The sequence below is a fragment of the Rhinatrema bivittatum genome, chromosome 8 (assembly GCF_901001135.1).
Source record: "Rhinatrema bivittatum chromosome 8, aRhiBiv1.1, whole genome shotgun sequence".
In the NCBI taxonomy this organism is placed as follows: Eukaryota; Metazoa; Chordata; class Amphibia; order Gymnophiona; family Rhinatrematidae; genus Rhinatrema; species Rhinatrema bivittatum.
The window spans coordinates 227514415-227539680 of record NC_042622.1 but is presented as its reverse complement, the minus strand read 5'-3'; the positions used below and the strand labels follow the sequence as shown (position 1 = coordinate 227539680).

General features: G+C 45.7%; 1 protein-coding gene across 3 annotated transcripts in view; it reads left to right on the top strand.

Moving 5' to 3' along the window:
* The window catches only part of SLC25A42 (solute carrier family 25 member 42), a 126311-nt gene that overhangs the window by 26846 nt on the left and 74199 nt on the right, over window positions 1-25266 (top strand). For all 3 annotated transcript variants that reach the window (XM_029613850.1, XM_029613852.1, XM_029613851.1), the window contains exon 4: window positions 11532-11643. In XM_029613850.1, the coding sequence (XP_029469710.1) occupies window positions 11532-11643 (112 nt within the window). The remainder of the gene's footprint in view (window positions 1-11531; window positions 11644-25266) is intronic.

Here is a 25266-nt window from a genome sequence, read left to right as displayed (position 1 = left end):
GTCAACCTGAATACCCTGGGTCTGCTGGTCTCCAAGAGGACTTTCTTGGATTTCGCAGTGCATTCAGTTGTGTCACAATAAAAGATCAGAGACCCTGACCAGTTTGCCAAAGGCCCATCAGGTGAGAGCGATGGCAGTGTCAGTAGCTCACCTACGTGAGGTTTCAGTAATGAACATATGTAAAGCTGCTACATGGTCCTCACTCTATGCTTTCACTTCCCATTACTTTCTCTACCAGCAAGCCGCTGCAGATGCAGTGATGGGCAGAGCAATTCTCCAATCAAAGACCACATAAAGAGACTGTCCGTTACTCTGGACCAGGTTGGGCGCAGCATGTCCTACTTAGCCTCGGGAACTGCACCACTTTCCCACAGGGACCCTTCATACTGCGCTCACAAACTTCAGCTGAGGACTCCCAGACAGCATGGCTAATTCAGCCTACTTATCTGCGGGGGAAAAAAAGCTAGTTTTCTTACCGTAAATGGTGTTTTCCGTACATAGGATGAATTAGCCATGCTGACCTGCCCACCTCCCCGGACAGTCTCCACTTCACGCCTCGCAGACATGCTTTGGAATAGACCTGAGGAGAAAATGGAGCCTTGCGGAAAAGGACACGCAACAGCACACAGAGCAAAGCTCTTTGAGAAGCTCCACCTAGCTGCCCCGGAGGGATGACCCTAACATGACAGCATGGCTAATTCATCCTGCTATCTAATGAAAAACACCGTTTACGGTAAGCAGACCTGCTTTTTCTGCCACACCTTGGCACTTTGAGAAATGGGAGTCAAAACCTACAAATCTGTTTTCCCTCTTTTCAGTGGCCTTGGAACAAGCAGTGCAGCAACAGGAGGGATGTGGGCAATTTGCCAAGTCACTGCTACAAAAGCATGCAAGGCAGATGTTTTTCAAGTTCAGGGGCCTGTTTACTAAGTTTTCTCCCATTGGTGTCTTTGGGGGAAAATGCTTAGTAAATAGGGCCCTAAATTTGCAACTTGAAGTTAGGTAGCTACTAATGCTCCTAGTTTGTGTACATGTGTGAAGGACTTATCATGCAAAGAATGATTGCGTAATTGTGTGAGGGAATCCAGGGAGAACTCCATGAAGGATGAAATGCAAGGTGCAAGCTACCAGCTTTTGTAAATCACTCTGAAGTGTCATTTTAGGTTCTGTGGCTTTTCTGAAAGATGATTCTGAACTGCATAAAAAGCGTGCTGCTGATTGCGGAGTACCTGTTCTCTATTACAGTTAACTGGGGAGACGAACAAATAATCTTTGAGAAGTTTTGTTTTTATCCATGTGGATTTTGTAGCTCGGAGGCACAGACAACTCTTCACCTGTATTTCCAAGCCTATCTCGCCCAGAGCAGGCTCAGATAAGAGCAAAATGAGGATTTTTCCATGTACCGAGCTCTGTTGGGGTTAGAGGTGGAAACCATAGCAGAATTCTGAATATGTAAAAGCCTACCTCTGCATCTTGCCAATCACTGGAAACCACCAGCCCAGCAGTGTTGGCCTGAATTCCAGTTTGCATCACAGAGTATAGTGTTTTGACTTTGAGATCTTAAGATGGGCAGTACTATAGAAACTGAATAATACACAACTGATCTTACACCTTTTGTGGGAAAGTGTGTAAGATATACAGTGGCTTGCAAACATTTAACTCCCTAAAATGTCAGTAGATTTGTGTGGATTACAAATGATACTTAGACAGACAGATTGTTCCAGACAGTATGTTTATTGCAAACAAGTATGGTCTTAAAGTAAATGTTCAAAGTCACAATTCGTGATTTCTCTGCATTTTTTTTGTAAAATAACATTTAAAAACTGAAAAATGCTGCTTGCATAAGTATTCAACCCCTTCAGACTAGTACTTGGTAGAACCACATTTTGCTGCAATAACAGCTTTAAATCTGGGGTAAGTTTCTACCAGCTTTGCACATGGTTTGGGAGTGATTTTTGCCCATTCTGCCTGGCAGATTTGCTCCACGTTGATCAGGTTGGTTGGATGATGCTTATGGACTGTAATTTTCAAATAGTGCCACAGATTTTCGAGCGGATTAAGCTCTGGACTTTGACTTGACTATTGTAGAATATTCACCTTTTTGTTCAACCACTTCTGTGTTGCTTTGGCCTTGTGCTTGGGATTATTGTCCTGCTGAAAGATGAATTGTGTAACTATAGCATGGTTGTGTTGCGGTTTCTCCCTGTATGCTGCACTATTCATCCGTCCTTCAGTTTTAACAAGATGCCCAGTCTCCACTGAAGAAAAGCATCCCCACAACACAATGCTGCCATTCCCATGCTTTACCCTTGACATAGTGGGCTAGATTTTCGAATGTACGCACGGGCGTAGATTTGTGCGTGTAACCCGGCGCGCACAAATCTACACCCGATTTTATAACTTGCGCGCGCAGATTATAAAATCCGATGGCTTTCCCCGTTCCCTCAGAGGCCGCTCCGAAATGGGAGCAGCCTCGGAGGGAACTTTCCTTCCGCGTCCCCTTCTCTTCCCTTTGTTAGATAAGTTGCGCCTGCCTCTGGGCAGGTGTAGGTTGTGCGCGCCAGCCGAAAGGGTCTTTGGAGCTCTCTGGCCAAGCCCCTGGACGTACGCGCGTCCCAAGGCTCAGCGCACGCAGGAGCAGGTTTTCGGGGTTACGCGCGTAATATACGTGCGTAACCCTTTGAAAATCCGCCCCAGTGTTTTCTGAGGAATGGGCAGTGTTAGGTTTGCACCACACAGTGTTTTGATTTTGGCCAGCAAGCTCCATTTTTGTCTCATCTGCCCTCAAAACCTTATCCTGCATTTTAGTTGGGTCACTCTGATGCTTTCTGGCAAACTCCAGATGTGTTTTGATGTGGTTTTTCTTCAGTAATGGCTTCGTTCTAGCAACCCTCCCAGGCAGGCCATTTGTATGCAGAGCTCATGATATGGCTGACTGGTGCACCTCCACTCCATTCTCAGCCACTGAACTCTGTAGTTCCTTCAAAGTGACTGTTGGTGCCTCTGTGGCTTGCTTTACAAGTCTTTCCTCTTGCTCTGACACTGAGTTTTGAGTGACTGCCTTGTCTAGGCAGTGTTTGGTGATATGATGCAGCTTCCATTTCCTCGCAATTGATCCAACAGTGCTCACTGGGATATCCGAGCACTTGGATATTATTTTGTAGCCTTTTCCTATCTTGGGCATGCCTATAACTTTATCTTTAATTTCCTTAGAATGTGCTTTGGTCTTCATTTTCACAGCTTTCCTTTAGATTCACAGTCTGACCAATGATAATGGAATTAGGGGGGTCTTTTTATCCAGAAAAGATAACTCTTTAACAATTCACAAGGAAAAGCCAATTGTAAATCAGTTGTTAGGGCAATATCTTTCATCTATGTAAACTTGGAGCTTCCACAGCACAGAGATTGAATACTTATGCAAGCAGCATTCCCTCTGGATCCAGGCAGGCCAATCCCCACAAGTGTTATGCACCTCTACCAGAGATATACTGAGTAAAAGCAGAAGTCACGGATATATAGCTCTGCCCCAATGACAGCCCGCCAGTATTCTGTCTCCAGCAGATGGTGGACATGCATTTCTCTATTGGGGATTGCCTGTAGTTTAAGAAAAGAAAAGATTATCGCACTACTTGTACGCTCGAGGTGACACCAGTGGGTCCCTTCCTCAGCTGAGCGCCTTTATTCCAGAAGCCTTTTTCAGGGGTAGATTTATTTTAAAAAATAAATAAAATAAAAGGTGAAGCAACTGACAAACAAGGGAGGCTTGTCAGTGAAGGCTTTTGCCCTCTACCCCTGTAGCTGGAGACCATGTCGTACTTGCAAATAGGTAAAGTGATTGGACGAGGGAGGCTTGGCAGTGAAGGCTTTCGTCCTGTGCCCTCATAGCCAGAGACCTGGTCATACTGTCATCCAGGACCGGCTGAACTCAGCTTAAAAAAAAAAAATAGTAAAAATAAATGAAGACAAGCAGTAGGGAGGTTTTATTCCCTATTGCTTTCTTACCGGCTCTTCTTCCCTCTGTGTGAGTGGTCGGCATCCTTTCCTTCTTCCATCTTGATTCTCTGGGGAGTATAGGAAGGTGCGGTGGCAGCATAGGCGTGGCAGGTTGAGCAACCTCTGGCTAGGCCCTTGCTCCCAGGCTTGATTTTTCGAGCCACATGGTAGGCCACAGCAGTACTTTTGCGCGCTTATTTGTGGGCATGATTGCCATGTGGTGGTGTGGTGAAGTAGATGCGCACAAGATTGCGGCCTATATTCGCAACTTATGTTTTGGTGTGGCTTCTGAGACTGAGTGGCGACTTGAGCATGTATTGACCACGTTCTGAGCTCCAACTTGCGCGCACTGAATGCCTACATGAGCGCGTATGGAGGACCTACCTGAGTGCGTGCTGACTTGAATGCGTACTGGGCTTCTACTTGAGCATGAACATGCTATGACTGTGCTTGAATGTGTTTCTTATTTGGGCGCACAAGTGAAGCGAGGTGATAGGGCGCCAGTGACAAATCTAAGTGCCTAGTGATCTATGCTGCTTACCATATATGGGTAGTACAGCCAAGGATTTCTGAGAGTTTATGCCTTCGCTGCCTGGCTGCTGCACCGTCCCCTCAGTCAGGGGGTCCTGAGCTGAAGGTGACTCATTGCGGGTGTCCCCTTCTTTGGTTGACCCTAGGATGGAAATGTCTTCAGAAGATGTTCGATCTGAGGGTTTCAGATTTGAAGCGTATAAGGCCCATCCTCCTTTCCTGAGTGGGATTTTCCAGGGAATACAGTTATTTCTGCAGGGATGTCCAGTAGGTCACATACCCAGTGGTTGCTACTGCGTGCAAGCACTGCGGGATTCAGGAGTCTCTGAGGCTATGCAGAAGGATGTGGATACAAGTGCTTCTGGTGAAGATTTGGTTTGTTTTTTTTTCCCCCTCTAGCTGAAGGGGAAATCCCCTCCAGAATTGGAACCACATAGAACTCTGCTCTGTTTCTTTTATGCTGATGAGTTACCGAGTTGGTTGTCTCAGACTCTGAAGCTGCTTGGTGTGACTGGGATGACTCTACAGGTGCGCAAAAGATGAATCCCTTTTTGCTCACTTTGCGCAGATATCTTGTTTCTTTTCTCTGCTGGATACAATTCAAGAGCTGGTTGCCTTTGTATGGGATGCTCTAGAAGCAAACCTTAAAGAGGGACACCTTTGGTACCGGTGGTGAGGTGAACAGTTACATTTTCCAAAAGTGGAAGTGCTGCTGTGTTCTGTATCTAAGCAGACCACCCTTCCAGTAGGAGGGGCAGCTCTGAAAGATGCTCAGGATAGGAGAATTGAAGCTATCCTTAAGCAGGCCTTGAGACCATGGTGATGAATTTGCAAATTGCCTCTTGTTGCTCCCTGGTAGCTCAGGTGAGTCTATGCCTCTCTCAGGAACCTGGAGGAGCGGGATCAAACTGCAGAGCGTTGTTTCAACTGGGGCCGCTTTCTTAGTTGACACGGGCTGTGACTTGAGAACTACTAGATGTCAGAGGTGGTTGCAAAATTGGTTGGCAGATACAATTTCTATGTCCAGTCTCATGAGGTACCCTTTAAAGGTTCCTTTTTTATTTGGAAGTGAGTTGGAGTACAGGTCCCTCATTTGCTAGAGGAGCAGTCAAGTCAGCATTGCATCCTTTTTGGGTAAGAGGCCATACTAGGGACCGCAGCCGTTGTCCCTATAGGGGAGTGACTACTCAGAGTTCTCATCCTCTTGATATTTCTTGGTCCTTTTTGATCCAGAAAGCCTCTGAAGAAGGCAGGCTCTGGGAGTGGAGCACTGGGTCTGGATCATGTCTGGAAGTGTTTAGAGAAGGCTATGCTCTGTCGTCTTCTCGTTCCTCCAGATGTCTTGTGGTCTCACCTTGCAACTCCCAATGGAAGAAGACTGCAGTGGAGACTTCTTTAAGGAGGCTGTTGGACTTGAAGGCTGTAGTTCATGTTCTTGGATCACAAGAAAATATGGGATGCTTTCCACAAGTGACATTTGCGGGTGACTCATTTCCGTATGGAACCTCTATGCACCATAACAATGGCAGTGCAATCAGGGGAATTCTCCTGTCTCTAGATCTGACAGAGGCGTTTCTACAAATTCCCATTTGTTGGGAACATCTATGGTTCCTGCGGTGTTCTGTTCTGGGACATCCTTATTAATTTCAGGCCCTGCCTGTCTAAATGGGAAAGAGCAGCTGCAGGGCAATGATTTGACCACCTCAGGGGTGCTGCAGTGATGGAGTAGGCTCAGCAGGTGGGGGGGGGGGGGGGGGGGGTAGAGGTGTAGTGGCCATCTTTGAACAATGTGGTGGTGAGACAGGCCGAAGTCCAACAATTTAGTTCTGGGAGTGAAGCTTGAGTCCCCAGCCTGGGTTTCATTGATGATGGATGCCAGTCTACAGGGATGAGGAACTCACTTTTGGGTGGTCAAGAGTCATCACAATAGTCCCTCAATTGTTTGGAACCAAAGCTATTTGTCTAGCTCTTCTGCACTTTGCACCACTGTTGCAAGGACAAGCGGTCAGGATAATGTCCTATAATACCATGGCGATTGCATATGTAAATCAAGGAAGCACAAGAAATCACATAGCAAAAGAGGTAGGCTTCTTATTGGCTTGGGCAGAAAATCATCTAAATATATTGGCCTCATGTAGTGAGAATATTCAGATGGACCTTCTCAATCTGCATGCGGTGGACACAGAGGACTGGTTAATTCAGACAGCATTCGAAATAGTGTACAGATTGGAGAATTCCGCTGATGGACTTGATGGCAACCTTCAAAAAGGCAAAGGTCATTAGGTTTTGCAGCAGAAGAAAGACAAAATCTTCCGGCCTGGATGCTTTGGTATAGCTTTAGCTGACAGAGGTGCCCTTGTACATATTTCCCTTGTGGTTGTTGATAGGGTGACTAATCCAGAGGATATCTGGGTATAGTAATTCTTGTGGCTCCAGATTGGCCAAGATGATCTTGGTATGTGGACCTGCTGAGAATGTTACATGACCATTCTTTGAGTCTCCCTCAGCAGCAAGATCTTTTATTCCTGGGTCCAGTTCTTCACCAAGATTCAGATTGAGTTTGTCATACGGCTTGGCCTTTGAAAAGGGTCAACTAAGTAGGTTATTCTTAGTGTGAATACTCTTCTAAAGGCTAGAAAGTTGTCTACTTCCTTAGTTTACATTCAGATCTGGAGGATTTTTGAGCATTGGTATGCCGCGAAATGGTTAAATCTTCTGAAACTTTGGTTCAGGAGCTCCTAGAGTTTTTGCAGGGCGTACTTTCCAAGGTTTTGGCTCTTAATTCCTGGAAAGTTCAGGTAGCAGCTTATGTGTTTTTGGGGATGGATTTGAGGGAAGCTGTTGTCCTCTCATCCTAATGTGTCCCGTTTCCTGATGGAGGGGTGAAGCACATTTAAGCCTCTAGTTAGGCCGTCAGTCTCTTATTGGGATCTCAGTTTGGTTTTGACTTTGTTAGCAGGGCAGCAGTTTGAGCCTCTCATAGATTTCACTCAGACTACTCACCTTGAAAACTATGTGTTTGGCAATTTGTTCAGCCAGGAGGATTTCAGAATTGCAGGTGTTGGCTTGAATTTTTTTTTTTTTTTTAATCATCTCGGGATATGGTTAGGATTCGGACAGTAGCTTCTTTTCTCCCAAAAGTAGTCTCCATCTTTGGCTTGAATCAGTCTGTTTGCTTTCGTTCAAGAGGAGTGTGGACAAGGTGAATGACAGCTTGCTGAACCGCTTGGATGTGAGCAGAGTGATTATGGTGGTATCTCAAGGTCACAATTGCCTTCAGAAAATTAGATCAATTTGTTCTCTAGAATGGAGCATGAAGTGAAGAGGCAGCATCAAAGGCTTCCCTAGCTTGATGGATTAAAGATTATTACAGCAATGTATGTGGATAGTGGTAGGGTCTAACCTAAACAGATAAAGGCTCAAGCAGCATCCTAGGTAGTGCTGTGTTTAGTTTCTCTGGTGGAGATCTGTAAAGCAGTAACTTGGTCTTCCTTAAATTCTTTTTCTAAACACTGTAGATTAGATGTGAGGGCCAAACAAGAAACAGAATTTGTTGCTGGCATTTTGAAATTGGGTTTGGCAGCGACCTGCCTTGTTCAGGAGTAGTTTGGGTACATTCCATTCGTCTGGAATTGTCTTGACTGGATGATAAGAGAGGAGGAAACTAGGTCTTGCATGATGATTTACTTTCCTTGAGTCCAGTCAGACCAGTCCCGAATCCACCCAATGCTACCAAACTCCTTTCTGGAATTGCACACAAGGTTTCTGTCCAAATCCTTGGCACAGAGCTAGCATTCTAAGGCAAACATGCTTGATGTGGTAGACCATGGTGCCATCAGTGAAGTCAGAGCGGAGCACTTCAGCTTATGTGTCAGAGCCCCTTGATGACTGTTGTGGCATGAAAAGAACTACCAGCACTATCTATGGAGCAGGGTGCTAGTCGACTTATGTTTGGTGGTTTGCAGGACATCCCCACAAGCCGCTGCACTTACCCTGATGCCAGCAGCATCCGGATCCCTCCTCTCTTGTGTGGCAAGTTTGCCGCTAGAACTGCTGCCTCTAATGGCCCTCCGTAGGCGCATGAGTGCCAGCCACGTCTTTTAAAGGGCCCATGGCAGGAAACTGGTTATGGGCCTCTTGATAACATCACTGCTTCAGCCCTGTAAAAGGGCCTTCTTGATGTCCCTACGTTCCTTAGCAATGGGTCTCCTGGAGTAGTGTGTGTTGCTACTTTGTTTCCTGCTGCCTTACCTAGTCTCTCCAGTCTTTCCAGCCTACTCGTATCCAGTTCCTTATGCCTACCTATCTACCCTCCTGTGTCAGACCTGCTCTCATCTGCTAGCCTTCCCTCTGACTGACCTCTGGCTCTGACCTTAGCCTGCACATTGACCATTATTATTTGCCTCCTGCCTCTGACCCTAGCCTGGCTCTGGACCTATGCATATGTCACTTCCACAGATACTCTCGCCTAAGACCTGCTGGCCCCCAGAGTCCAAGGGCTCAACCCACAGGGAAAGGGGTTGGTATAAGTGAAGTTCCTGCTCAGGCCTTTCCCTGTGTAGCTCAGTTAGTGAGGATCTACGTGGCCTTCCCCATAGGCTGAGCCAACTTCGCCACAGCATCAAGAGTCCACAAACCTTCCTTATTACTGAGGCCATAGACTTGGCAGACCTGACCTCGCTCCAGTCTATACCAGGCCTAGCTCAACATGTCTAAGAGTAGCAGGGGATTCTTAACCAGGTGATTGCCATGCTTGAACAACTTGCGCTCCTTATGGATGCCCTGACTCCTGCACCAGCCCATTTGGCTTTGCTAGTCCTGCTCTCCTAAACAGACCATTTCTCCAGCTTCTATCCTCACCCCACTACCATGGGGATCCCAAAGAATGCCACAGCTTCATAAACCAATGCCATATGCATTTTGAGCTTCAGTGCTCTCTTTCCCACTGATCGTTCTAAAGTGACCTACATCCTGTCCCTATTGAGCGGCACAGTCCTGGCTTGGGTCTCTCCTCTTGGGAGTATGATGACCCTCTGCTCCAGACCCTCCTGGAGTTCCTTCAACAATTTCAACTCCTTTTCAGAGAACCAGGCCAAACGTCCTCCTTGGCAGCTGAGTTACTTCAGATCTGACAGGTCTCCAGAACCCTTGGTGAATATGCCATACAGTTTCGCACCTTTGCCTCTGGGGTGAGGATAGTCTCACCACCAGAAATGGGGAATCTGAGTCCTATACAGTTCTCGGATGGATATGCTACTGAGCTATGGTTTGGCTCAGTGGCAGACTTTTTTTAAAATGTGAAAACGCTTCAGGTGTACACGAAATGTGGATATGCAAAGCAGTTTGTTGCTCCATGGCTCTGAGGATCCTTTAGCCCAGGAATTTGCCAAAACTGTCCTGTTCTCATGCTAAGCAAGGCTGGTATTCGTTTGAAACATTTATGGCACATTAAAAAAAAAAGTCTATTGTATGAAAAATATAACATCCATATCAAATTTCACTGCATATATTTATATCTGTTGTATTTGCAACCTTTTGTGATCCCACAACCTTCATATAAAAGTGAATATGGGACACAGGAGCAACAATTTTTAGCAGTCTTTACTTAAGTCCTGTATTCAAATCCTAGTTCTATTGCCCAGAGATAGATAGATATAGATATAGATATATGACGAGAGAGAGATATATCTAGAGAGAGAGATTTTTTTACAAACAATTTTGATACATTTAAAACACTATAGGGGGGGAGGGGGAAATTCTTCCCAAATTTAGTTTTACCACATAATACACAGCAAATAACAATCCAACATAAAATAAAGTGCACACAAATGCAAAATATCAGTTTAAAAATATTCTATCGGATAAATGCTTAAAAGGGCAAATTAGACAGTTTACATTAAACACTAAACTGTAACCATAACTGAGCAGACAATATAAATAAACATCAACATCCACAAAACACAAGTGACATCCACAGATACAGTACCGCAGCTAAGCCACACCAAGCACAACACACACACACACAGGTTATAATACGAAGGTTATACCATAAAATCAACAGTCAAACATACAAGGGCAAATGAAGATATAATACAAAGACAATAATCAAAAAAACAACAAAAAAAACATACTTAAATACAAAAAAGATGCTACAAGGTTGGTACATAATGACAGAGGGGGTAATTTTCAAAAGGAGTTATACATGTAAATGTAACTACTATTGTAGCAATTTTCAAAAGCCATTTACTGGAGTAAAGTGCACTTACACAAGTAAATCCTATGGACAATTCAATGGCATATATTATAGCAATTTTCAAAAGCCCACTTACTCAAGTAAAGTGCATTTACTCGAGTAAAACCCTGTTTTACTCGAGTAAATGCTTTCTAAAATCAGGCCCAGAGAGCGTAAATTTCCAAGCCTTTCCTCCCCCAATTTTAATTTCGGCCTGAGCTGGCTGAGTGGGAGGAAGAGTGGGCAAACCCCTTCCCTCCCAGCAAATTAGTGGGCAGGACACCCAAGTTCCCAACTCTCAGCTTCCAGTCCCTTTGCCTCTTTCTGGGCTGCTGGTACAGCACTCAGCTGTACCGGCATTAGATGTCATTCCTCGTCATTTATTTTGCATGGATTTGCAGTTTTATGGGTATGCAAATGACCCCTGAGTATAAAAAGTGTGCTTTTCACATTTCATGCACTTTTTTTTTTTTTTTCTTCATGGGTTATCTCGCACAAAGTAAAACTGCTGCTAAAATTTAACACCAGCTCAGTGCAGGTTTTATTACATCAGCCCAATTGTAATCAAAGTACCGCTCGCAGCACTCCTGTTCTCCCCAGCAAACCAACACAGCACTGGCAGAAGGAACAGGATAAAAATATCTTTTTCTTTCCTAGCACCTCTCATCCTTTTGGCTTGGTGATGGTGTCTCCAGTCTAGTTGACAGAGCTGCCTGGCAGGAAGAGGGGCACTTGAGCAGATGACTGAACTGTACAATGCCTCTTTTGTTTATAGGGAACCAAGGATGGCAGGCATGTGGTCCACTCCCTGATGTCAGGGGCACTGGCTGGCGCTTTTGCCAAGACAGCTGTGGCACCACTGGACAGGACGAAAATCATGTTTCAAGGTATGTGCCATGTGTTGGGGGGGAAAGGAGGGGAGACAGGGATGAGATACCTGGGCTTGAGACAGATACCTGGGCTTGAGGCAGCAAGTTTGCTTACTGGTGATGTCATGGGCAACTAGCATATGCTCTCATTGCAGTATAATCCCTAACTTGTGTGTTTTGCTATTTATCTGTGTAAAATATTTACAGCTCAAAGGAAGCAATCTGAGCAATGATTTATTTAAAAATATTTATTACTCGCACTTCCTATGTTCAGAGCGGGGTACAAAAAATATATATAATAAAATTACATAAAAGGCTTCAAATAAAAATAAAAAATTAAAAAGTGTTAGCAGACGTACTAGGCCTACCTGTTCTTCATATGGCAGACTTAAATTGTACTCAAATTAAGTATGCTTTTGAAATAGGTAAGTCTTGAGGGCTTTACGGAAGAACTTGGGTTCCTGAACATATCCAGATCAGTCCAGACCCCAGTGGGTTGTACATTCCTACCAGCAGATGGAGTCAGAGAACAAAACATTGGGCACTACTACATAACTTTCAGGCCGATTCAGTAAAGTCCGCGGGAGAGCGGACAGGCCACTCGCCTGTGCGCGCGATTCTCTATTTAAATGAGGCCCGGCAGTAGAAACGGGCAAAAGGAGGCGCTAGGGACAATAGCGCATCCTTAGCGCCTCCTTTTTGACAGGAGCGGTGGCTGTCAGCAGGTTTGACAGCCGACGCTCAATTTTGCCGGCGTCTGTTCTTGAGCCCGCTGACAGCCACGGGCTCGGAAACCGGACGCTGGCAAAATTGAGCATCCGGTTTTCGACCCGACAGCCGCCGGCCCATTTAAAAAATTTTTTTTCTTTTTGTTTTTTCTTACTTTTTTTTACCCTTCGGGATCTCCGACTTAATATCGCCATGATATTAAGTCGGAGGGTGCACAGAAAAGCAGTTTTTACTGCTTTTCTGTGCACTTTCCCGGTGCTGGCAGAAACTAGCGTCTACCTTTTGGGTAGGCGTTAATTTCTTAAAGTAAATGTGCGGCTTGGCTGCACATTTTACTTTCTGTATCGCGCGGGAATACCTAATAGGGCCCTCAACATGCATTTGCATGTTGAGGGCGATATTAGGTTCCGCGGGTTGGACGCGCGTTTTCCGCCCCTTACTGAATAAGGGGTAAGGGAAAACGCGTGTCCAAGGGCAGGTTAACAGTGCTCTCCATCGGAGCGCACTGTACTGTATCGGCCTGATATAGTGCCACCTGCAGTCCCTCAGTATTTCTCGGACTCCAGCAGATGGCAGAGGTGCAATCCTGCAGTTAGGAAAAAACTTTCCCTACCACTTTTTTTTTTTTTTTATTAGGTTAGGTTAGTTAGTGTATAGCTTCCTAAGGTGTTGGGCACCTTCATGGGCCATCCCTCAGTGGAAGCCGGGCGACCGGGGGGTTGGATATCCCTGCCTGAGTCTTGCCTGCAACGGTCCAGTGGCTTCGACAACCAGGGGCTCCTGGTTCCCTCGACCACTGAAGTGGCTCCCTTTACTCTGTTTCTCTCAGATTCCAGGAGTAGCTGTGTAAAGTTGTTTGTTTTTTTTTTCTTAAAAAAAAAAACAAAAACTGAAGCAAGGATCCTCTTCAAGGTAGGCAGTGTCTGCTCTGGGGAGGGCCGTGCTGTTTTGCCGGCAGGCCAGTTGGATTGGGAAGCTAGACCCCGCGGGTCTCGCCGACGTCCCAGGGCTCCGGGTAGGTCGGTGGGGGGGGGGGGGGGGGGGGGGAAGGCTTTCGCGCGTGTGGTAGGACACGTTTTCTCATGCCGGCAGCCCTTAACTGAGGAGTTTCGCGCCTGCAGTGAGTTTATTTTTAGCTCCTGCAGCCGCGCAAAAGTTTCCGGGCTCGAATTGTTTTCAGTTGCTGAAAACCGCGTGGCTGCATGGTCCAGATTATGGCACCCCGAGCCAAAATGGGTACCTGCCGCGTGTGTGGCACGTCAGGGCAGGCCCTAGATTCTAATTCCCTCTGTTCTCCCTGTACCACAGGGCAGGAGGGAATTTCCTCGGGGGAGAAATGTGGCAGATGGGCTCTGTTCCTCGGGGCCAAGGTCCTCTTCAGCGGGGGAGGGTGGCTCGCGGCGGGTGTCGCAGGAGGAGGATGCCCCTCCCATTCTATCCCCCGTGGAGCAGGTTTCCTCCTTTGGGGATGACTCTGCTACTGGACCCTCCCCAGCTGAGGGGGGTGAGTACTCGGGAGAGTTCTGCCCGGAGTTTGTGCTGCTGCTGCACCAGGCTTTGCTGGCTAGGAAGCAGGCAGTTCTGAAGAGAGCAGCACGGCCGGACGTTCCTGCGGAACCTCCACCCAAGCGGGTGTTCACGGGGACCTCTGACCTGCAGCAACATTCAGGGGTCCGGAGGGGACCTGAGTCAAGGATAGGCTGCTGCCCCCGCTCGGCGATACCACTGTCTCCAGAGTGGATCAGGATCTGGGGCTCACCCAGGACATGGGCGATGGGAACCAGGACGACCCAGACCTGGATGAGCTGCCACCTTCTGAGGGCGACGATCGTTTAAGCATGAGGAGCTCCGACCTCTCATCCCTCAGATCTTTGGAGGTCCTGGGGATCAAGGTGTCGCAAAGAGAGTCCGACAGTGAAGGAGTTAACCCGGTCCTGGATGGGATTAGAGGACAGATGACATCGTTCCTGTTGCCAAAGAAGGTCCGCAAGCTGGTGACCTGGGAGTGGGACTCGCCAGATGCAAGCTTGAAAGTGACTAGAGCGATGGCGAAGCTTTATCTGCTTATTGCAAGATGTTTTGGATCTTCTGAAGGTGCCGAAGGTGGACGCGGCGGTGTCTGCCGTGACTAAGAAGATGACCATTCCCGTGGCCGGGGCTGCTGCGCTGAAGGACATACAAGACCGCAAACTGGAGATTCAGCTTAAGTGAGTCTTCGAGGTCTCTGCTCTGAGTCTCCGGGCGGCTATTTGTGCCAGCCTCATGCAGAGAGCCTGCCTTTGTTGGGTCTAGGAGGCGTCCACGGCTCCGAGTGCTGACGGTGGTGGGCCCTTGCAGGCCGCGCGATTGGAAGCAGGAGTTGCTTATGTTGCAGATGCTTTGTATGAATTGGTTTGGACCTAGGCGCATAGTATGGTATCCGCTGTCAAGGCTCGTAGACTCCTCTGGTTGCAGAATTGGTCGGCAGATTTGTCTTCCAAGTCTCAGCTCTGTAAACTCCCCTTTAAGGGCAAGCTTATCTTCAGGGAGGACCTGGACCAACTGGTAAAATTACTTGGGGAGTCCAAGGACAACCGGCTTCCGGAGGATAGGAAACCTTCAGGGAAGGTTTTTCCTCCTCGAGCTCATTTTTGGGACTCTCGCAGATTTTGCGCAGGTAGGTCTTCAGCTCCTTTGGGGGCATCAGCAGTCCTTTCGAGGAGGTCGTCGCCCCGGCAGAGAGGCCACGAGCCAGGATCCTGGACGTGGGAAACCCTCCCAATGAACCAAGGGCACCCATTCAATCGGAGAATCTGTCTGAGGCAGATTGTCAAGCTTTTATGCAGAGTGGGCAAGGATTACCTTGGACCGCTGGGTCTTGGAAGTGATACGGGATGGTTACGCTCTCGAGTTTAGGCGCCCGGTGTGAGAGGCCTTTGTGGAGTCTTGCGTAGCTTCGCGGGCCAAACGTGAGGCAGTGCAGGGAACCCTACAACGGCTTCTTGACCTCAGGGCCATTGTTCCAGTTCCCCTAGTGAAATAGGGCCAGGGATGGTATTCGGTGTACTTTGTGGTTCCCAAGAAAGAGGTGAACCGATGTAGAGTCCCCCGCTTTCATATGGAAACCTTGAGAATGGTGGTGGCTGCAGTGTGCAAAGGGGAGTTTCTCGCGTCTTTAGACCTCACCGAGGCGTATCTCCACATCCCGATCCGCCTGGAGCTCCAGCGGTATCTCCGGTTTAAGGTGCTGGGTCAACATTTCCAGTTTCAAGCTCTTCCTTTCGGCCTGACGACGGCTTCACATACCTGCACGAAGGTCATGGTGGTCGTGGCAGTGTTCCTGCGCAAGGAGGGAGCCCCAGTGCACCCGTATCTAGACGACTGGTTGATTCGAGTGAAGTCACAGGAGGACTGCGAGAGATCGGTCCAGAAGGTGATGCTCACCTTGCAGTCGTTTGGCTGGGTCATAAATGACCACAAGAGTCACTTGGAGCCCATTCAGTCACTGGTTTACTTGGCAGCGCTTTTCTATACCTCCCAAGGCAAGGTTTTTCTTGCATCGGAACGTGTGACAAAGTTGCAAGAGCAGGTCAAGGCCCTTCTTAAGAGGAAGGATCCAACAGTTTGGCATCTCTTACAAGGTCGTGGGATCCATGGCCTCCACCTTGGATTTGGTCCCATGGGCATTCGCTCATTTGCGGCCATTGCAGCGTGCGCTGTTGTCTAGGTGGAGCCCGGTGTCTGAACAGTTCTAAGTCCTCTTGCCTCTACTTCCAGAGTCAGTTTGTCGTGGTGGCCTTTGCACAGCAACCTGGAATTTGGGGTGGATTTGTCTAAACAAATCCGCTCAAGGTCTCTGGTCGCCAACGGAGAGATCCTGGTCCATCAACCGCCTTGAGATGAGGGCTGTCTGATTGGCCCTGCGAGCATTTCTGCCCCTAGTCAAGAACAGAATGGTTCGAGTGTTCTCAGACAACGTGACAACGGTAGCTTACATCAACCGGAAAGGCGGGACAAGGAGTCTCACGGTGGCGCTGGAAGCACGGCTTTTGTTCGCTTGGGTGGAGCGTCATCTGAAAGGAATCGCAGCGTCTCATGTTGCAGGGGTGGAAAATTTTCAGGTGGACTTCCTCTGCAGGCAGCAGCTTGATCTGGGGGAGTGGGAGCTAGCTCCCGAAGCTTGGAATCTCATTTGCTCCAGGTGGAGCATGCCTCAGTTGGATCTGATGGCAACTCGGGCCTATGCGAAGACAGAATGCTTCTTCAGTCATCGTCGCGAGGTGGACTCGGTAGGATTAGATGCCCTAGTGTGTCTTGGCCCACGGGAATTCTCTACGCCTTCACCCCCCCCCCCCCCCCCGGCTTCTCATCGGTCTGCTTCTCCGTCACATAGAGGGACATCCAGGTAGCATAGTGCTGATGGCTCCGGAGTGGCCGTGTCATCCATGGTTTGCGGACCTGGTGCGAATAGCGCTGGAAGGTCCCCTGCAGCTGGCTCATCTCCCGCAACTTCTCCGTCAGGGGCCCATATTTTTGGATTGGGAGGATCACTTCTCTCACAGCTTGGCTTTTGAGAGGCGACGATTGCGATCGAGAGGATATTCAGAGCAGTTCATTTCCACTCTTCTTCAGGCGTGACGACCGGCTACTTCTCTGGCCTATGTTAGGGTCTGGAAGCTGTTTGAGGCATGGTGCCTCTAGCGCTCCTTGGATCCATTGTCAATGGAGGTTCCCCAGGTGTTGGATTTCCTTCAACAGGTGTTGGCTAAAGGTTTGGTTTTCAATTCCCTTCGGGTCCAGGTAACAGCCTTAGGTGCCTTAAGGGGCAGGTTTCATGGTCATTAGCTGGCAGTTCACCCAGATATTTACTGATTCGTCAAGGGAGTACGCTCTCCAGTCGGCCCGTTATGTCCAGATTGGAGCTTGAACCTGGTGCTTTGTATGCTTTGTGGAGCTCCCTTTGAGCCTTTACGCAGGGCTCCAATTAAAGATTTGACCTTGAAGACCATTTTCCTAGTAGCCATTTGTTCTGCTCGACAGGTTTCAGAGTTGCAGGCTTTGTCATGTCGGGATCCTTTACTTTGGATTTACGATGATAGTTTCACTGCGCATGGTTCCTTCTTTTGTTCCCAAGGTGGTGTTTGCCTTTCATGTCAATCAGGCAGTGGATATGCCAGGATTTCCGCAGTGGTCCCGGGATTCCCCTCAGGAGAGGAATCTTCATCTCTTGGATGTGTTGCGCTCTTTTGCGCTATTTGGAGGTTACCAATGACTTCCAGTGGTCAGATCATGTTTGTCTTGTTCGGCGGGCCTAAGAAGGGTGACAAGGCTTCTAAGGCTACTATTTCACGCTGGATTAAGGAGGCTATCTGCTCGGCCTACGTTGCCCGAGGGCATGAGCTTCAAAACGTTCCCATCTTGTTCCCCTTAGAATCCTGGAAAGTTTGCATGATGGTAATTACTTTTTCATTATAATAGGTTGCAAAAGTCTCTGCTAAATTTTGTCCAGGAGCCAGCGGGAGGGGTGTTGGAGGGTACTGAAATTGGATTTATGATTTTTTTTTTTAACAGAATGAGAGCTCTCTTGGGTTATTAAATAACATGAATAGTTTAAAGTAAATGTCTTTTGAGCAACAGTAATAGCATCTTGATAATTCAACAGAGAGGATTGATAGATGCACAGATTTGATGTGGTAGGATATAGTCTCCATTTTCAATCATTCCTTCTCAGATCTTTTTTTTTTTTTTTCTTTGCTGTAGTGAGGAGTTGAACCATAGGTTAATGTTTGAACACCTTCTTTGGCACTAAAATGTCAAGGACAGGGTTCACTGAAGTATCCCATAAAGCCAACAGTTTGTCCAGAGAATCACTATTAGCAGATTCCAGCATTGTTATAAATTTAGATCAAAGGTCATCTGAGTTCATAAAACCTCGCTTCAGAGAAGTGGCTTGTGACAAGAGGTTCAAGATTTTGAAAAACAAGAGGTTAGCAAGAAGGAAACTAGGAAATGATCACTCCATGGAACATTTTTTTTTTTTTTTTTTTTTTTTAGCAGACATCTGCATGACATGTTGAGAACACAGAATTATTTATAAAGACCAAGTCAAGTGAATGTCCAGCTTTGGGGGTGGGAACAGAAATAATCTGTTGCCACAGCAAGAGATAAATTAGGAGCGTCAACATGAAGATTGAAGTCTCTCTTAAAATAATTGTCTTAGCCAGTTATCTCAGGAGATATGTACTTTTATGGGTTGAATTAACAGAAACTTTAATCTGCTTTGTCTTTAAATGGAAGATATCTCATTACTCACAATTAGGTTACATGACCCCTGCAGTCAATTTCTTATTCGGGCAACTAGTGGCTCTCTTAGGGACAGCTTCCTCTCTTATATATGCATTAAGGGCTGGCTGGGGGCCTCACATTCGATTGTCACACCATCTGCTAACTTTTTCCCTAACGGAAATCTATGAATACCCCTAATGCAAAGTGAAACTACTTGACTAATTTCCTGGAACGTTAATGGCTTAGGTTCCCCCATAAAAAAAGAGAGTTTTACAACATCTAAAAAAAAAGTATAAAGCTGCTGTAGCTTGTTTTCAAGAGACCCACTTATCTGACTCAGAGTCCAAAAAGTTACAAAGGTTGGGTGGGGGTTTGCTATTATTCAAAAGCGAAAGGCAAAAAAGGGGGAGTAGCTATACTCATTCATAAAAACCTCCACTTTCAGCTTCACAGAACACACAGATTTGGAGGGCAGATTTTTGTTAATCATGGGCTCCCTTAATGGAAGACTAATTTCGGTCTGCTCCTTATATGCCCCAAACAATTATTCCCATTCCTTTTTCAAATATGTCCTTAATCAGCTGGTATTGTTATGCCCAAGGATCGCTACTTGTGACTGGCGATTTCAATCAAGTTCTAGACCCCTCTTTAGATAAGAACCTTCCAGAACCTCATTCAAACCTGAACTATGATAAAGGGGTTGCTTACCTATGCAAAGAACATAATCAACTTGACCCTTGGAGAACTCTACATCCTGAAGAAAAATATTTCACACACATCTCTTGAGCCCACTCCTCTCTCTCCAGAATAAACTACCTACTCATAAATCATGTCAACTTTCCAATTGTGGTCCAAGTCGAAATTGGCCCCCAGGGGATCTCTGACCATTCCATAATCTGGTTAGACCTACTATTTGGTGTGTGGGACCCAGGAGATTGTATCTGGAAATTCCTCGGTTATTTAAAAAAGGATATTGATTTTCAATCTTACTTGCAGGAAAAATGGGATAATTATCTTTCAATGCACAACATACAGATTCTCCCCTCCTTTTCTGGGAGACAGGGAAAGCTGTCTCTGGGGAGACCTTATCGCTTATGTCACCAGTCGAAATAAAAGGATAAATAAATGCCAGTTCTAAATGTGAGGAACTTGCCTTATATTTTAAAAACAAAATCACAAATGTCCTCAAATGTTTCTCCAATAATCCCTCTCCTGTCAACCCCCTCCCCAACAATCGAACACTAGCCTTGAGTCCCTTGAACTCACCTCTCCTAAACAGATTGAACGCATCCTTCAAAAGGCTAAACCTACCACACACTCTACCGACACAATCCCTACTAAGACTCTACTTACTATCCCCGCTACCATTTCCAATCCTCTGGCTGATACAATCAACTGTTCCATCTCACAAGGCAAAGTACCCAACCCCTTTAAACACGCAGTAATCAAACCCCTCCTAAAAAAAAAAACCCAACCTCGACCCTAGTATTCCAGCTAACTATTGCCCTATATCTAATCTGCCTTTCATAGAGAAAATAATCAATACCCAACTTACTGAATTACTTGAAGAGCACAGCACCCTTCACCCAGCTCAATTTGGTTTTCATAAAGCCCGAAATACTGAAAGCCTCCTTCTTACCCTCAATGACATTATACTCAAGGGATTGGACCATGGTAACTCATACATCCTTGCCCTTCTTGACATATCCGCAGCCGTCGACACCGTCAATCACACCATACTCCTCACCTGCCTTTCTGAGATTGGTGTCACAGGTGCAGCGCTGCAATGGTTCTCCTCTTATCTCAACAATAGAAACTACACCGTAAAAATAGCCAACTATGAATCTTCCCACATTCCCCTCACCCAGGGTGTCCCACAGGGCTCCTCCCTCTCATCCACGCTTTTCAATATTTATCTTCTTCCCCTCTGCAACCTTCTCTCTGACCTTGGCCTAAAGTTTTTCATGTATGCTGACGACGTTCAAATCCTCATCCCTTTTCAAGGATCACTCCCCAAAACAATACAGTTCTGGGATTCTTGCCTTACCTCAATCAACATCCTTCTTTCTAACCTACATCTTGCCTTAAATGTAACTAAAACGGAGCTCCTTTCAATATCCAATCCCTCAGCTCGCACACTCCCAGCCTTAAGAATCTCCACCCCCTCCCCCTGATGCAATCACCAACAATGTGAGAGATCTTGGTGTCTTTCTTGATCAACATCCAAATTTCAAATCTCACATCCACAACACCATAAAAACAGGTTTTTTCAAACTGCACATCCTAAAGAAACTCAAATCCCTCCTTTACACTCATGACCTCCGCACATGAGTGTAAAGGAGGGGTTTGAGTCTTATCTAAACTCGAATATTGCAACTCCTTATTCCTGGGCCTCCCTCTCTCCACTATTAAACCCCTCCAACTATTACAAAATGCAATGGCCAGAATTCTCATAACACACGTAAATCCGATCACATTACCCCTATCCTAAAAGACCTCCACTGGTTACCCATTGCCTCCTGCATAAAATACAAAACACTTACCATTCTACACAATCTTTTGTACAACCACAATCATAACTGGCTCGAGAGTGCTCCACATTTCCGCTCATCCACCTGCCCCTCCAGACCCAACCTTGCTGGAACTCTACACCCCACCCCACCCCACCCCTAAAAACTGCACACCACACTTCCACCAGAGAAAGAGCATTCTTTATTGCTGGCCCTTCCCTATGGAACACCATGCCCACTGCTCTCCACCTAGAACCTAGTCTTTGTAAATTTAAAAAAGGGCTCAAAACATGGCTCTTTAAATTGGCATATCCAGAGGTTGACCAAACTTAGATTTTAGAACTTTCACCTACCCTACCCTCCTGCTCCTCCTCCTCTTTACACATCCCACCCCTAGCAAAATCTGTAAATATTGGATTATAATTCCCCCCCCCTTAATCCCTCCTCCTCTCCTTATCCCTTAACCCCCCTAATCCCCCCCAGTCCCTGCCAGCAATGGTCTAGGACTCCCATTTCCTCTCTTTCCCTATCATTCTTACTTCTGTCTTCGCTACTCTTTCTTCGCTGCTCCTCCTCCCCCTCCCTGTTTATTGTATTTTTCGCTCTTTTTTGTTAACCAGTTACAATGTAAACCGGCATCATGTTTCCGACGAATGTCGGTATATAAAATTAACAAAATAAATAAATAAAGCCGTTCTAGATTTGGAGGGCCATCTGACATTAGCAAAGTGTTCCATGGCAGCCAATCCCACAAGCGAGAACAAAACTTACTTTGATATTTTGCGGGAGTTGAATTTATGCCTCCATCAAAGAGCATATAAAGTTATGCAAGCCTCGGAGCTTAATTTTTTCCGCTTCGGTAATAAGGCCGGAAAGCACTTGGCTAATTTGGTTCATTCCCATAAACAGAAAGCATTTATAGAACGTATGAAAACAACTAGCAGGCAGGTGGTCACAAAAAAACCTGACATCTGCGATGTATTTAGGACTTTTTATGACACTCTCTCTACTCTGATACTATAGAGGGGGCCCCCCGATGAAGATGCATTCTTTCGCAACATTCCCCTACCAAAACTAACTGAACTGCAACTCTCCTTTCTAAATAAACCTATACAAAGAAGTGAAATCCTACAAGTTATTAGTGCTAGTAAGTCCGGGAAAGCACTGGGCCCAGACGGATTCTCCTATGACTTTTACAAAGTATTAAAACTTCAGCTAGTTGACATGTTAACCTCTTTCTGTGCTGAAGCCCTGAAACCAACTCCTTCTCTCGTGACTTCAACATGGCTCACATCATAGTCCTTCCTAAATCCAGAAAAGACCCCTTGCTCCCATCTTCTTACAGACCCATTTCATTCCTTAATTGCAACCTTAAAAACCTAGTAAAGGTTTTGGCAGACATAATGGGTGTTGTACTGACCCAGCTTATCTCGGAACACCAAGTAGAATTTGTTCAGGGAAGAACAGCTAGCACCCACATTATTAAACTTCTCTCCATGTAACAATACCTCTGCATTGGCCATGGGATTTGATTTGGAAAAAGCGTTTGACAGGGTACCCCATGGCCCTACCTCTTCTCAGTGCTCAACAGATTTGGTTTCCAAGGGACTCTCATCTCCTACATCTCACTATTATATCACAATCCAACATCTGTAATCATAGCCAATAGCCACAAATCCGCAAACATTCAAATTCAAAGAGGGGTAAGACAAGGATGCCTTCTTTCCCCCTTATTATATATTTTGTCAAATGACCCCCTTTTAAGGAAAATAGAGCTAGATCCCAATATAACAGGTTTTCACAGGGGAGGGCCACATGTTAAAAACCCAATGTGTTCATTGCAGCCTCTTCTACAACTTCAGCTTAAATATGGCCACTTTGCAGGGCTCAAGATCAACCAAGACAAATCAGAAGCGCTAGATGTTCTTGGAACTCTGAAACATACCTGGCCTGATCAATTTCCTCTGAAATGGGTGACGGGAAATTAAATATTTAGGAGTAAAAATTCCTTGAAATATTAATTTAATATATAATGCTAATATCAACCCGCTCTTAATTAGTACGTGGCAACATCTCCCATTATCTCTTATGGGGAAGATCTATCTTGTTAAAATGATGATCCTACCTCACTGGCTGTACAGTCTTCAAATGCTCCCTTTATGGATTTAAAAAAAAATCATAAAGAATTCGAGAAGATTCTTTGACGTTTCTTATGGAATGGGAAACAAGCCCAGCTATCGAGTCAAACCCTTAATATTCCGATGTCACGTGGAGGTTTTGGATGCCCCAGTACAACTTAGCATGCATGATCAGACTCCTAAATGACTGGCTTCTAGAGATGTCACATTATACCTCACGGCACCACTTGTTAAGTTGGTATGAGGTCCGTTCATTGAATCATTTACTACAAATTGACAGGGACAGAGTAGACTCGAGACTCCTATCACAGCTATTAGCGGACTCCTGTCGCAAAGCCTGGGCATCCCTCTGTTCCACTCTCCAGCTTCCAGGCCCTTTAACCCCCTTACTGACAGTTACTGACGATCCTTTTGCTTGGCCCGGGATTACAGACAGGAGCCTTCTATAAATAGAAAGAACAAGGACTTATTTTTATCTTCCAACTTTTCACTCAGCACAATGGATCACTCCTGTCCTTTGGGACCTGCAATAACAATTTTCCCCTTTTTTTGCATCTCTTCAGATTAGGCATTTTATCAAATCCCTCAAAACCTACTTCCAAGACTCCGCCCTTTTTAGATGTCTGAACAATGTTTTTTAATAATATGAAGCACCGTCCATCTGAAGCTTTTTATGTTAAGAACCTACATGCAATTCGTTTTAAGGAATGCCTGTCCCCCTTATTTAAGTGGTGTACTAAATCACTCCCAGAATTTTCTCCTCCTTTTCAGAATGTTTTACAGATATCTCACTACTTGGAGTGAACACAGCTCTCAGAGAGACTCAGCTTAAATTTTTATTGTTTTTCTATCGATCGCCAGATAAAGCCTTTTCAGCTAAACTGACAACCTCCCCTAATTGCCCCAAATGCAAGACAGACGTGGGAGATTACTTACATCTTTTTTTGGTCATGCACTATAATTCAGTCATTTTGGGTCCAGGTCAGACAGAACTGCACTGAAATATTGAAGGTCCCACTTCCCAATGACCCACTCCTCTGGTTGTTTGGTGTTATCTCACCGTACCGACCTTCCACCAACAGTGGGTCTCTTCCTGAAAAAGGCCAGACTGGTAGGTAAAAAGATCATTCTATCTAACTGGATTGGCCCTAATATCCCACGATAAGCCCATTGGTTTCGACAAGTGTTGAAGCTCTTTACCTTTAAATACCTCTCTGCTAAAGAGGATTCCCGGAAAAGCTACACCAAAACATTAGCTATTTGGGGTAAATTCATTGATTTATATTTCGCCAACCGTTCCAGGACACCCCAGCCAAGGCATGAGCATAAACAACTAGCAAGGAATATTTAAGCTTTAAGCCTATCCCACACATTTTATTCACGGCCTAATTGAAAAGCTTAAATTTCGTGTCCCTTTATCCAACCCAAAGAAACAGTATAGTTCTCCTTGCATATCCTGACTTGCTACAAACACTTTTAGTTAAGGGGGGTGGGGGGGTGAGCAATTGTACCTTATAATATTTTTGTCTGCATAAGACTGCAGTCCAAAGCTGTACAAGAGCATGTGTTGTTATTGGCTACCATTGTGAACAATTTTCTGTTAAGCCATGTCTGTTTCGTTCTGTTCACTTTACACTGTTGCTATATGGATGGACTAACTAAGAAAGGTTACCACTGCCTCTTATGTTCACCAGTTGATAGTTTGTTCTGGATTGCCTGTCAATGGTCAATTGCTTGTTCTGAAAAACTCAATAAAAATTATTGCAAAACAATAATAGTCTTAGATAAGTCAAAAGTGGATCAACAGAGCCTCTATTAGAGGTGAGGCATTATGGGATAGTAAACTAGGAGGGAAAAAGGTAAGGCAGGTATTAATAACATTTGATCTTAAATGGGGGTGAAAGTGATATATCGAATTTAGTAAAATTCAAATGGTTTTTAAAAAAAGATGGCCAAATCATCCCCTACGAGGTTGAAATGCATAAGAAAAATTTGGTGGA